This window comes from Gadus chalcogrammus, chromosome 21, assembly GCF_026213295.1.
Source record: "Gadus chalcogrammus isolate NIFS_2021 chromosome 21, NIFS_Gcha_1.0, whole genome shotgun sequence".
Taxonomy (NCBI): Eukaryota; Metazoa; Chordata; class Actinopteri; order Gadiformes; family Gadidae; genus Gadus; species Gadus chalcogrammus.
The window spans coordinates 8,822,453-8,836,879 of record NC_079432.1 but is presented as its reverse complement, the minus strand read 5'-3'; the positions used below and the strand labels follow the sequence as shown (position 1 = coordinate 8,836,879).

The following is a 14,427-nucleotide window of genomic DNA, read 5'->3' as shown; positions in this document are numbered from 1 at the left end:
GACCCAGATCCACATTTATAAATTCCGTAATCTGGCACACATGCATGAATATACACAGAAGTACAGACATTCACTCGCTCACACACAGACACGCACACATAGACATTCTATAAACAAATATACAAATTCTTATGCACAGACACACGGGTACAAACACACACAGGTGAGTAACGCGGATTCTAGCCGAGCTCCCTCTTCATGGCAACTTTTATAGTTTGAAAGCAAAGAAACAGGCAATAGAAAAAAAGGAAAAGTCTTCAAAGTCACCCGACGTAAAAAGGTTCTTTGACAGCGTTTTTCAGAGAAATCTACTCCCACTGCGCCTTTCACTTCTGCCGAAAAAAAGGAAAAAGTGCTTTTCAGAGCCAGGTTATTTTCCCTTTATTATTACTACCTCCGCTGCGGTTGTTGTAGCGAGATGGTGGCAATGGAGGTTTGAGGCAATCAAACGCGCTGACGTCATGGTGCCCGATGCCATGGTGCTCGCCGCTGCCACCATCTTTTTGTTGTACTTGGGCGTGCCGTGTCTGCTTTAAGATCACCACAGTTGTTTCTGATGCATCTTCTTTTATACGTTACATTTCCCTCTCTCTCTCGTTCTTTCTCTCTCTCTCTCTCCCTCCATTCCTCTCCCTCGACTATAATAGTGTGTTCTGTTATCCGAGCACTGGGGTGCATGTGTGCCTGCGTTTGTGTGCACATGCCAGGGTCTCTTGTGTGTGGGTGTATGTGTGCCCCCTTTTTTGTGCGCATGCCACTGTGTATGTATGTATGTTTGTGTGTGTGACTGTGTATGTCTTGTATGTGCATTTGCCAGTGTCTTGTTGAGCGTTCCCGCTGTTAAATATTTCCCATCCTCCCTCACCTCCTCACCTCTTGACACATTTGCAGCTCTGCTCTCCAGAGCGCCGGAACAGGGTGTTATTCCAGCGGATTCGCCTCTACAATCAAAGAAAATGGCCCTAATTTGGGCCTCCATTAAGGGGGAGGGAGCAGCAGAGGTGAGAGGAGGCAGAGCTTACCGAGGGCTTGAAAGGGGGGGGGGGGGGGGGGGAGAGAGGAAACAAACAGGGCAGAGGGTATGTGGGGGAGGAGGGGTAGGGAGAAAGGGGAGGGAGGGACTGAGAGAGAGAGAGAGAGAGAGAGAGAGAGCGCAAAATACAAGAGGGAGAGAGGGCGAAAGGGGGGAGAGGTGGATAGGAGAAGGAGAGAGGAAGGAAGGTGGAGGACGTGGGATTGTTTGTCTAGCTCTTCAGTGTTGTGTGGCGTGGGTGTGCGTTGGAGCGGTTGTGTTGTTAAGATTAAGTTATTTTCTGTTTTGTTGGCCCTTAAACACACTGAGAGAGCCTTCAAAACCCCATCTGCTAATTGACTGCGTCCCCCGCGTCTACCGCGGGAAGAAGCGGAAACCTCCCTAATTATTTTGTTCTTGGAGATTAATCTTTTTCCCAAAGCCGTCGCAATGAGAGCCTGATCCAACCAGTCTTTCTTTCCAATTTCCTTCTCAATCCATTGGGTGAGGCACAAAGTTTATGTGGTAGTTTTCTGTCTGCCGTCTGACAGGTATGATGAGAGCATCACCTAGGTTACCGCGGCCTGGCCGTCATCCGTCAGCCAACCCGACTTGAAATCATTCGCACCCTCAGCCAGCGTAGCCCCTCGCTCAACCCAAGTACTCCAGAGGAGTTCAAATGAAAAGTCGCCTCACTATTTGCTCTTAACATTTACTATTCAATGGAGATTTTTACATTTTATCTTGATTAAATTGTTAATGACCAAGTAGGGCTTAAGACACAATGGGCTTCAAACGGCAACCCTGCAGCTATGAGTCGATCGCTCTAACCAGTTGACTAACCTCCTTCTACTTCTACTACTGTACACTTCATACTCCAGTCTCCAGTTCCACCAATTACCAGTCCGGGGACTAGACTCTGTACATCGGCCAGGGGGTGACTGATCATAAAAATAAAGCAATGGCGGACAATTTAGCAGCAGTAGCGCGCGTTCCCTTCCCCGCCGTGCTCGATTGAGCCCGCCGAGCTGAAAGGCTAAAAGCAAACGTTTAGGGGCGGGCGAAGCAATCTCTCCGACCTCCAGCCCGGTCGTTACTGGGAGAGATCTCAGGCATTCCTCAGAGGCAATTCTTACATTCCGAGAAGCTCCTTGGTTACAGTGGTCAGGGGATGCTGTGTGTCTGAGTATGTGTGCGTGCGTGTGTGTGTGTGTGTGTGTGTGTGTGTGTGCGTGATGGAGTGCACGTGGGGGCGGAGATTCAGCCATCCTCGGGTGATTGAATATCGAACTTGAGAACGGGGCGAGAGACGGAAAGTGAGAAAAATTGAGCGGCAATCACGGCAGTCTGCTGAGCTGCAGGAACATTTGGACAGTCCCATTGCGGACCGTTGGAGACGGAATTGATATGAAAATGCTACGTTCATGCTTTAGAAAACCTCGGGGTTAATTCAACACAAACACATTATATTGATTCAGTATTAAGAGTCAGCTGTGCATAAGCCAGGGGTTTGAACCGATGATTAATGCAGGATTTATCTGGGCTTTTTCCAGGGCAGTTGAGGGAATACAAGGCACACATTGCGCTGCCTCGCTCCATGTTGTTAACACAAAAGAAAATAAACACTATCAAATTATCAAACCGTTTCATGGTGGTTAGATCACACATGGTCGCATGTCATTTGCAAACACCTTTTTCCACGCATGCCAACAATGGTGTTGTTATCCTTTAGTGTTATGCGTTTAATTTATAGAGTGGTTGAGCAGATGCTTACGGTCAACCCCCTCAGCATGGTGAACCCGGCGAGGTCCATGGCACCACAGCCTGGATCCTGGGTCTGCTTTTGCTGCATTCCCTTGTTCCATTATTATTATTATTATTATTATTATTATTATTATTCTTCTTAAGCCAACCATCTTACCCCCTTCTAATACCTCTCCTTCAACTTTTGCCACGGAAGGCATCTTCTACCCACAATGCCGAGGGTGCTCGAGGCTGCGTGCGGGGATTGGGTTCCAAACGGATTAGCCTACTTAAGCACAAAACTTTCCGATCAACTTCTGGAACCGTCAAACATCGTGGCTCGAGGTGACTTCCTCATGAATGGGCTCTGTTTGTGTCCACCCACTGAGCCTAATGCATTCTCTGCTTCTAATGCATCTCACACATATTCTATCGACTATTTACTATTTAGTAGGGGTGTGACGATACACTCAGCTCACGAGACGAGACGAGACACGATATTGGGTTCACGAGAACGAGACGAGACGAGATTTTAAGAATACTACAATGACAAATTATATGAATGGACCAACAGACTTTTATTTAACCAAGTCGCGCATGCATTTTGAAATGTTTTATTATAACTCTTTACATGCATGAAATTGAAACTAAAACTAAAATTTATAAAAGTTAAATTAAATTAAAATAAATTAAATTAAATAATTATCTTTTTTTCAATCGCAAACAATATTATGTGCAAAACAAAAACAAAGTACCCAAAATGTACTTTCATTAAAGGTATTTGTTTTCGCGGTTATTCAGCCTCTTCTCCTCTGGAAAAACACGACAGCATTGCATTGTGGTATACGGGAGTAACATGTAGGCTACATCGTATGTACACTCACATTTTGGGTATTTTAAGTGCACTATATAGTGCATGAAATTAACAACTGAGAATTCGAACACCACTACAAAATGGCGAGCACCCTAAATAGTACACTATATCCGTGATAGGGAACGATTTCGAACACAGCTTATGGCTGCTTTCGATGCTTCCCCTGCTTCTCCTCCTTCTCCTCCTCTTCTTTTCCTTCTCCTTCTTTAGGTTCTGGCAGACTAGATGTAGCAAAGGCGCATTACTGCCCCCACAGGCGACAAATAGAAGTTTGGATAAATCACAAATCTTGCGAGACCGATTTTTAACACGACGGGTAATATCGTCGAGTTTAATCTCGCGAGATCTCGTGGCACGAGATCTCGTCACACCACTACTATTTAGTCACAATTTAGCAGGCGCTTTGATCCAAAGCGAATCGCAGTGAATTTTGATACCGGTCATCAATCATGCTGTTCTTGCACCAAAAGGCGATGTTCACCAAGATGGTGACATTCAAGGACTGGGAAGTCTCGCTCAAGGGCATCTCTGCGCCACGATCTGAGGGCCCGACACCAACAAGAGATTGTCAGATGACCTGCCCTTCCTTTTAAACTACCACGCCCCCCCATAGATTGAGACGTACCAATGAAGGATTTTCCCTCAATGCCGCCAGAGGATAGTGTAGTGGCTAGGGTGTGTTGAATGCCAGCTCAAAGCTCCTGGGTTGGATTCCCCTGTCTACAGCCTACCTTGGCATGCTTAAGATTCTTATAACCCTGACCTTAATGATGATGATGGATCGGTATGTTCTCGAAGTCTCTTCTACATTTGCTAAATGATAAATGATACTTAAAGGTAAGGTATAACGCTAATTATAGTTACTGTTTTGCTAAACAAATGGCTTTAGAGATGCATTCAGTCCCAAGAGCAGCGCTAAGTGGCCGTGAATACGCATGCACAGGTCTGGAAATACAGAAAGCCACTCAACAGTTGTGGACCGACAACATGATTGAATACCTCTACAACTTGGCTCTGGTTATATTCAGGATAATGCACAGTATGTTGTAAGTGTTTTGGAGCGAGTACCATATTCAGTTTCCATGGCTCGCCCATCCTCAATAGCCAGACCCTCGACCCAACGCTGCGTTAAATGTCAATATTTTGAATGTATTTATCTATATTTATATTGCACTTTTATGTAAAACTAGCGCCTTACATCAACTCGCTATTCGACTGGAGCATAGAAGGTTAGGATGTGACCAGACCCACTCCCTCTCTCTGCTTAACACCGCACAGGTCAACAGGCCCGCTCAGGTTGGGAAGGATCCAGTAGCTTTTGTGCACCTCACTCCTGGACTAAACTGTAAAACATTCTATAACTAAACACTAAATTATATATATTGATAAGTTTTATATATTTCTTCATCTGCAAATCAATCTCGCCGTTAAAAACAAGGTTCTCCCGCCATGAGACCCTGAAACCTGAATTAATAAAAATGGAAAACGGTAAGAAAAGTACCCTTCTAGTGTAATGCGCTAATTTTCTCATCCATTGTGTTTTGTCTCCTTCCAGAGCTGCTAGAGAGGAGCCGGAGGAAGGAGGAGGAGCTGAGAGGCCTTCAGGTCTGTGTGGACACTTCTACTGCATTTGTATTGTAGCAGACGCTACAAACGAGGCTCAGAGCCAGGCCTACGTACACAAACGTTCTCTCTCTTACTGTCAGTAGCTGTCTGTCTGTCAGTCAGTCAGTCAGTCAGTCACTCAGTCACTCAGTCACTCAGTCACTCAGTCACTCAGTCACTCAGTCACTCACTCACTCACTCACTCACTCACTCAGACACATTCTGAGCATGGGTAGGTTGGGGGTCTGGTTGGGAATTGAACCCCTAACCCCTGGTTATGCGTGGACACCGTGCTCTAGTAGGACCCTGCTGAAGACAGAGTCACCAACAACAGCTAGTATTCCATGGTACTAGACGGCAGAGGACCGGGTCTCCACAGCACACGTACAGACCTGTCCCTCACATCCCCAATGGCTCCACTAATCACCATTACGTCAGAGTGGAACTGTGTTTGCCTGTGTATTTCTGTGCACGTCTGTCTCTATATTTTGTGTGCCATTGTGTATTTAATTTGGTATAGTGTCTGTGTGTGTGTGCGTGTGCATGTGCGTGCGTGCGTGCATTCGGGAGCGCATGTGCCTGTGTCTATGCGGTGCGCGTATGTTTCTGCCCGTACATGCCTTTTTCCCCTGCATGTGGTCAGGCGGTATGTGCACACTGGTAAAGAGGCCACCATCTGCAGTGACTTGGTGGCACCTGCCAGAGCTCTCACACAATTAGTCAGCTGTCTCTGGCCCGGACAAGCTTTTAATTATGAGGGATGAGAGAGGCAGACATTCAGGGAGAGAGAGAGACAGATATATTGGGATGAAGGGAGAGAATGAGCAAAATGGCAGCGGGTGAGAGAGAGTGAGAAATGTGGACCCAGTGAGGGAGAGGAAAGCCAACAATCGCACATATTTACATAGCGGAGAGAAGGAAAGGCACTCGACTAGAGGGGACAGTAGAATAGGAAGCGGGAGTGAGAGGAGAGTATTACAGGACAAACCGATAACGGACACGCAGACAGCGCGGGGTGGAGTGGGGGAGGACAGAACAATCCGGCAGGTGTGTGTTTGAGTGGCAGTTAGGCGGCAAAGCATCACTTATGCATCATTAGAGCAGGGAAATCGCTCAGATCCACCAGGGAAAGGCATGGGGGAGTGGTGTGTGGGTGGGTGGGTGGGGGTGTGTGTGTGTATGTGTGAGAGTCGGGGTGAGTAAATTAAGGTGGTGTATGCATGTGTGGGTTGGGTGTGTGGGTGTTAGTCTCTATGTTGGAATGTCTGTATATGTGGTAATGTATGCATGTGTGTGTGTATCAAAAAATAACTCCCTACAAGATTATATTTATTTAGCTGCTTATTTGTCAGAACAGACTGTTCCTTTTCCCCTTCAGTCGGCACACACATGCTCAGACACATGCACACATGCACGCACGCACGCACGCACACACACACACACACACACGGCGCTCTAACAAAGTGTGTGTAATGCGAGTGATCAATCAAAGTGAACTTCTCTGTTTCGACAGGATCGTGTGTTGGACCTTGAACTGGTAAGACTTGATTGTTTCGTACCAAACTGCATTGATTGTAATTGCATTTAATTGTTAATCGCATTCTGATTACACGATACAAGAGGAATAAGCAACTCAATAAATTAATTCTTGAAGTTCAGACCCCGCGAGACGATTTTATTTTTGAAAGGCACTAAAAAATTCTAACGCCAAAACATAACAGCTCGTAAAGGAACTTAGCAAGCGAGACTAAGGGAGATAGTGCAAGTGAGACTGAGAGAGAAAGGGCAAGTGAGTGTGAAAGAGAGCAAGTGGGTCAGAGAAAGCAAGTGATACAGAGAAAGTGAGACGGAGAGAGCCAGTGGGTCAGTCAGAGCAAGTGAGATTGGGAAAGTTTGATTGAGAGAGAGCAATTGAGACTGTGAGAATATGTGAGCGAGAGCAAGTTACACTTTGAGAGAGAGAGAGAGAGAGCTAGTGAGACAGTGAGAGCAAGGGAAACTGAGAGACAGTTCAAGCGACTGAAGAGAACATTCAAGGAACACTTGAACATCGAGACAAAATGAGCTAGAGAGGGGAAGGTGACACGCAAATAGGAGAGATCGGGATGGAGGGACAGAGGGAAAGAAAGGGGAGAGGGAGACTGTCACGTGAATTAATTGAAGCGTAGTGCCGCTAGAACATGAAGCTTCTACATGACCCCTTCTCGGGCCAGCGGGGACCTCTGCATCCATGGCCGGAGGGGTAGAAGGCAGGCATGGATTTAAATAAGGACACCTCTCAATTCACCGGTGGATCAGAACGAGAAGTAGCCCGGTGTCAAGGTACCGCCGTGGCTGTTAGGGGGTTGAAACGGCAGCAGTCAATTAGTGGACATGTTGGACGAGATGTAACGCAGCGAGGCCTGAGAACTCTCTGAAGCGTCGTGTCATTACATGGCGTTTTCTGGCAGCCTGGCTTTCGGCACGCGATGTAGGTCTAATTTGTGTGTGTGTGTGTGTGTGTGTGTGTGTGTGCGTGTGTGTGTGTGCGTGTGCGTGTGCGCGCATGCTTCACCAGAGTACGCGGGTCGCCCTGGATCACCTGGAGTCCATGCCGGAGAAAGTGAGTGTGGCGGAGGACTTCAGAGACCTGGAGGTGAGCCTGCCGTTTTGCTGCACAGCAACCCCCCCGTCCGTAACCACGCGCACACCACGCTAAACAATAAGACGTAAAGAAGCTTTACAGCCGGTCATTAGGGTCTCAAGATTCTTTTTTATCAAGTGCTATGCGGAAATTGGCGTCATTGCATGTCATTTAATGAAATAGGTGAGGACAGACTGAGGTGAGGGTGGGGGCCTTTTGCAGTATCACCAAGGTGACATCCGGGTTGGTGTATTCTGTAGTTAACCTAGGTTAGTACAGACTGGTTAGTGTATTCTATAGTACATATAAATACAGTCTGGTTAGTATATTCTGTAACCTAGCTTAGTACAGCCTGGTTAGTGTATAGTATAACCTAGGTTAGTACAGCCTGGTTAGTGTATAGTATAACCTAGGTTAGTACAGCCTGGTTAGTGTATTCAGTAGTATAACCTAGGTTAGTACAGCCTGGTTAGTGTATTCTGTAACCTAGCTTAGTACAGTGTGGTTAGTGTATTCTGTAACCTCGCTTAGAACAGTCTGGTTGGTGTATTCTGTAACCTAGCTTAGTACAGTGTGGTTGGTGTGTTCAGTAGTATAGTGGGTTTAATGTATTCTGCAGTGTAACCTAGCCTGCAGACTGTGCTGGGAGTTAATCCATCCCACGCTATTACCTGGGTCGGTGGAGGTGGAGGTATAATGTGTCGGAGAGAGCCTTCCACAGGGGGGAGTCGCGTGGCCAACATGTGCCCAGTTATCCCATCTGGCCCAGAGTGCTGGGAGCCTGTGGATCCCAGCTGCTGGCTCAGCTCGGGGTGTTCTGGGGAGGGGTGTTAGGGGTGGCTGTGTGTTGTGCGGTTCTGGCGACACAGCGAGGTTCTTTTTTGTGCCACCAGGAGTCCCAGCGGCAGAGGGAGGCGGTGCAGCAGCGCTACGCCAAACACAAAGACATCGTACGGGACCTGCAGCATCAGCTGGACCAGTCCAAGCGGCGGATTCAGGAGTGTCGGGTGGGTTGGGCGTGCGCACACGCACACACGCATGCAAACGCACACACATGCACAAACACGCGAGTGCACGCACGCACGCACAAACGCATGATCGAGTGCACGCTGGCATACGTGTACACACAAGCACACGCGTACAGACATTCAAACCCACATGCACGAACAGTGATTGCACACATGGGAACACACACACACACACATTATCTCTTTCCACACACACACACACACACACACACACACACACACACACATGCAAGCACATGAGTGTGCAAATATGCATACAGGCTGATCCGCAGATTTTGCGCTCTGCAGAAATGGGACTGTAATGTTGCACCAGCGGCAGTGTCCCAAATGCAACAACTTTACATATTCCTGTGTTTTTTTTATGTGCCTTTAGTCTCTTAATAGATTGGCTTCTGTCTGGGAACATAGAAGTGCCGATATGATAGTCTCTCTCTCTCTCTCTCTCTCTCTCTCTCCTTCTGTCTCTCTTGCGCACGCTCTCTCTGTCTGTCTATCTCCCTCAGTCCTCTCCCTCGCCCACGCCAGAGCTGGGGCCGGCGTGTCTACTCTTGACAGCCTTACATTGCATCACCCAATTTGCAACTTATGTAGAGGAAAAGAAAGAAATTTCCATCAGTTTTATTTCACCCGTACGCTGGCCAGCCGTAGGATGGATCGAGCACGGGGAACGTCAGAACCGGAGCGCTGAGAACGGTTACCAGCGAGACAATCCACTTATTACACCGCTTCTATTGATCAATGGATTCATCTTTTCTCTCTCTGTCTCTGTCTCTCTGTCTCTGTCTTTCTCTATTTTTCTCTATCTCTGTTTCTTTCTCTCTGTCTCTCTCTCTCTCTCTGTCTTTCTCTGTCTCCTTTGTTCTCTGAATCTCTTGCTCTGTCTCTCTCTGTCTCCGTCTTTCTGTGTCTGTATGTCTCTCTCTGTCCCTGTCTCTCTCTGTCTGTCTGTCTGTGTCTCTGTCCCCCTCTCTCTGTCACTCTCTCTCTCTCTGTCTCTATCTCTGTCTGTCTGTCTCTCTCTCTCTCTCTCTCTCTCTCTCTCTCTCTCTCTCTATCTCTCTGTCTCTGTCTCTCTCTCTCTCTCTCTCTCTGTCCCCCTCTCTCTCTCTCTGTCCCCCTCTCTCTCTCTCTCTGTCACTCTCTCTCTGTCTCTCTCTCTCTCTGTCTCTCTCTCTCTCTGTCACTCTCTCTCTGTCTCTATCTCTGTCTGTCTCTATCTCTGTCTGTCTCTCTCTCTCTGTCTCTGTCTCTGTCTCTGTCTCTCTCTCTGTCCCCCTCTCTCTCTCTCTGTCCCCCCCCCCCTCCCTCTCTCTCTCTCTCTCTCTCTCTCTCTCTCTCTCTCTCTCTCTCTGTCACTCTCTCTCTGTCTCTCTCTCTCTCTGTCACTCTCTCTCTCTGTCTCTATCTCTGTCTGTCTCTGTCCCCCTCTCTCTGTCTCTCTCTCTCTCTCTCGGCCAAGGGAACCATCAACACCTCGTCCTTGTTGGCAGCAGGTCGCCATCAGCAGTTTGACAACACGGCCCCTAAACGGAGACACGCTCGTCTCCTTTTAAAGCGCTTTTAATTTCTCTGTTGGTTCGTGCCAAACGACTCCCGCGTTGACACGCCTGGTCCTAATAGCCGCCGCCCACGCAGAGGTGCTGGTCTGAGGGACGGACTGGTGAGGTAGCAGTGTGGCTGAGGGTCTGATCCTGGGTCACAACGCTAGCTCCAGAGTTTTTTTCTGTGATCTCTTCTTTGGCGATCTCTTCAGTTTCTCTGGCGGTGTTTAAGGGGTGGGGCCGTGTCAAGCATCCTAATATCATGTTCCGTAGACTGTCAAGTTCAAAATCCATGTTCTGTTCATAGTAAAGCAAAGAGAAAACAACAATAGGTATCCACGGATACTCTGTGAATACCTAATCAACAGTAGATATAGTAGCACGTCGTAGCAGATAACCTCCTCCTTCAATACAACTTTTTAGTTTTACAACACTACAAACGCTTTATGCGAGGACAACAACAACAGACAACATCTGAGGACCCTTTCTTCTTCTTACTTCACAGGAGGAGAAGTTGGACGCCACGTCCCGAAGCGCCAAGCTCGCCAGCCTTTCATCCCCCGTCCGCGGCCCGTCCGCACGCCTCGCCAGCTCACCCAGGTCCGACCGGCGTGAGTACAGCAGTGTGTGTGTGTGTGTGGGCCTGTTTACTAGCGGTGTGTGTGCACGATGCCGTGTGCACGATGCTTTTTCTAATCCTCTACCCCCGCCCCCCCCCCTGTGGGGAGCCCCAGCGGCACCTACCTTTTAAACACGCCATTCCTTTACTTTATAAACGGGGGATGCGAAGGAAAGAGCAGCTTGACATTTCGGAGCGCACGGAACATTCGTGCCGAGGAAACGTCAACAACAACTCGGAAAAAAACACAGCTACCTTCTTTCCCTCTCCCTCTTGGCTTCAGAGCTACCGTCTCCCTCGGAGGCCGTTCTGTCATCCCAAAGTTCTTTCCTTCTTCTTCTTTGCTCTGTGCGTTCTGATTGGTTGCTGGCGCCAAGTGCTGTGAAATGTCGCGGGCAGTCTGGCAGGGCGAGGCGACCCACTGGGGAGGGAACACCCGTCTGATCCGCGCCCCCCCAGGGCAGCTGGCCCTGGGGGGGAGAGTAAGGAGACGGGGCCAGGGTTCTCCTCCGATGGGGGCCAATCAGAGTGGGCTTTGTCCCACATCTTGACACAATGGGTCCGAGCCAAAGAAAGATCCAGGCTGATGTGTGGAGTGAGCCCAGTCTGAAGCAGACAGAACTACTCCAAGACTAGAGACGGTGATTTACACCGTTAGTTAAGCGTGATTTACAATCACGCTTAACTAACGCCGTCATCTGGGTTCCCTATATTCCCAAGATCGCATTATAGCGGGTATCAAATTACCAAAAAAATCCTATATTGCATGTTTATGTTGTTTGGATTGCAGTGTATGCAGGGACAACCACATTCACGCAGCGCAATGTCATTATAGGAAGTACGGTACAACTAAAATAAATGAGCTCAGACATACAATAAATAAATTCAAAAGTACAGCTGACTTGACCATTGTGTCCTCATTTCATTAACCTAACAGAAAAATCTGTGCTTTGCTGATTGAGATTTCTGTTGGGTTTACTCTTTCGGTTTTATCAATTCAATTGCGTAGATGGAAAACGTATCAAATAATATCTTGCCGCAAAATTGGGTTCAAGACCAGCACCGCGTTATATTGGAGGTCGCGTTGTATTGCAGGTTGTGTTATATTGGAGGTTGTGTTATATTGCAGGTTGTGTTATATTGGAGGTTGCGTTATATTGGAGGTTGTGTTATATTAGAGGTTGCGTTATATCGATGTGCGCTATTGCGAAGGTATAATGTATTAACATAGCTGAGATATAATGAAGAACTTGGCCCAAGATGTTCCTTAACTTCTGACTACCTCCTAAAAACTGGTACTCAATTTTATAGAGGAGGTGGTGATCTCCGCTATAAAATAATAATGAACTGATCAACACAGTACAATCTAATCATAATGTGGATTATTTTCCCGGTCTTTTGGATGAGATGATAAACCAAGGCGTCGTGTGTCTGTTTGAAACTCTCTTCCTCTCCGTTTCTGTGTCTCCATCAAATCTCCCGAGAAGCCCCCGGTAAACGCCCCACCAGCCCAGAACCTGACATCTCTCCCGTCAACGGTGCCAGGAACAACAGGAACCACAGGAACCACAATCACTAGAACCCCCCGTCTCTAGTGAGTGAGGGGTGGGTGAGCCAAACCTGACTGCTACACGCATGGTGCTTCACTGCAAACTTGACTTCACCAAACTAGGCCTTGGATCCGTCAGCTACCTCAACAAGGCCGACACTGAAGGTGCTCCGGTCAGTACAAAGAACCACAGAAATGTCAAGGGGTCAGAGGTTCTGTAGTGTGGTCCGCTCTCAGAAACACTTTAGCAGAGGAGTGTGATGTGTTCATAATGTGAAGAATGGCTTGTTTCTTTGCTATTTATAAATAAATAAAGAGTATGACTTGATGTTGTATTTTTAATGGACACAAGGGCTATGAAGGCAGAAAATTTGCCTAAAATGAATTTGAGTGTGCTTGGTTACATTTTACACTCCATTTATAATTTTTTATAGGTATGTGCTCTATGATATAATCATGCAAATGTGGTTACACTTGATTCCAGAAAATTGTTACCGTAGACACATGTGTGTCTGTAGATAAATGTCTCATGTACTCGATAAACATTATAAATGTACTTTTTCTGTATTCCGTTTTACTGTACTGTATTCACTAACTACTGTATTGTAGAAGAACAGTTCTGACGTGTTAGTTGTGTTTTTTTATTTATTTCATTCACTCCTTTTTTTATAAGATATTCTATAGTTTTTATAGTTGTTTTTCCCTCATGCATTTTGTTTATAAAAAAAAACATTTATGTATTCACAATGTATATTTTTTAAGAATTGTATAGAAATATAATTTGCAAATAAACAACCTCCTGCAGGTTCGACTACTACACAATACAAGATGCTCCGTCCTTTTCAGTGCACAGTGTTTGACGTCCAGCAACCATCCCAAACATGAATTCACTACACAGAACACCTCTACAAACTCTTAGTGTGGAGAGCGCAACTAGCTAGCTAGTATAAACGCAATACCTTCAGTGGAGGCTAACAAAAGTCTAACTAGGTAGTACATTAGCAATATCTTTCAGCGGAGAAGGTCAAACATTCTAGCTAGGATGTACATTAGCCATATCTTTCGGTGGACCGAGCACATCTAGCTAGTCAATTTGCACCACCTATTCTCTGGGGAGAGAGCACCACTCTAATTTGCTGCGCCACTTCAAAGGTTTACATTGGGCCGCCTGCTGTGCGGATGTTTCTTCTTAACGTCACGCGACGCAGCCTGCTTCGAATGGCTGGAGGCACTGTATCTATACTCTACTCTGCATCTTTTCCCCTTTCTTTTTCTTAATTGACGTACAGCTGAATCATGTTTTTTTTCTCTCACAAAAGGCTTGATAGCATCAAAAGACCCTTCACTCCTGCCTGCCAGTGAGTGCGTCTGGCTCCCTTTCTGGGAGCTGGACATTTGGTGGTGTAAGTTTGAACCGAGGTGCGTTGTGATTGGTGGAACGGGGGAATAATACACTTAATGACAGGTGTGTCAGTTGATTAAGGCCCAGGGAACATATAGAATGGTAAAAATAGAAAGAATGATTGCCACAGGGTCATGTTCCTTTTGTGTATGACTTTGAAAGGGACCAGTCATTTCTGTTTGCAATAGCATTTCTCCTTTCTCCTATAGATGGTTTCTTGTGTGTCAGTGGAAATTGTATTCGCAGTTGTCAAAGTGCTGACAGGAAGGGGGTCAGCCTCTTTGTTCGAAAGAACCACCACAAGAATGGTTGGTGGTTTGGCCATTTAGGTTATGTTACCACAGCCGCTATGATAGATGAATAAGGCTTCGCTGGGACTTTGACGGGCGGTTGTCTGTTAGTATTTCAGTAATTTAATAAAAGTTGGCTTA

General features: G+C 46.8%; 1 protein-coding gene across 3 annotated transcripts in view; it reads left to right on the top strand.

Annotated features, from left to right (window-relative positions):
• The window catches only part of LOC130374824 (centrosomal protein of 128 kDa), a 39,432-nt gene extending 25,835 nt beyond the window's left edge, over positions 1-13,597 (top strand). For 2 of the 3 annotated variants that reach the window (XM_056581798.1, XM_056581797.1), the window contains exons 21-26: positions 5,185-5,234; positions 6,748-6,771; positions 7,792-7,869; positions 8,751-8,864; positions 10,932-11,037; positions 12,533-13,597. In XM_056581798.1, coding sequence (XP_056437773.1) covers positions 5,185-5,234; positions 6,748-6,771; positions 7,792-7,869; positions 8,751-8,864; positions 10,932-11,037; positions 12,533-12,624 — 464 coding nt within the window. In that variant the 3' untranslated portion in view covers positions 12,625-13,597. The remainder of the gene's footprint in view (positions 1-5,184; positions 5,235-6,747; positions 6,772-7,791; positions 7,870-8,750; positions 8,865-10,931; positions 11,038-12,532) is intronic. The other variant, XM_056581800.1, reaches the window with a different exon arrangement.
• The last annotated feature ends 830 nt before the right edge of the window (positions 13,598-14,427 follow it).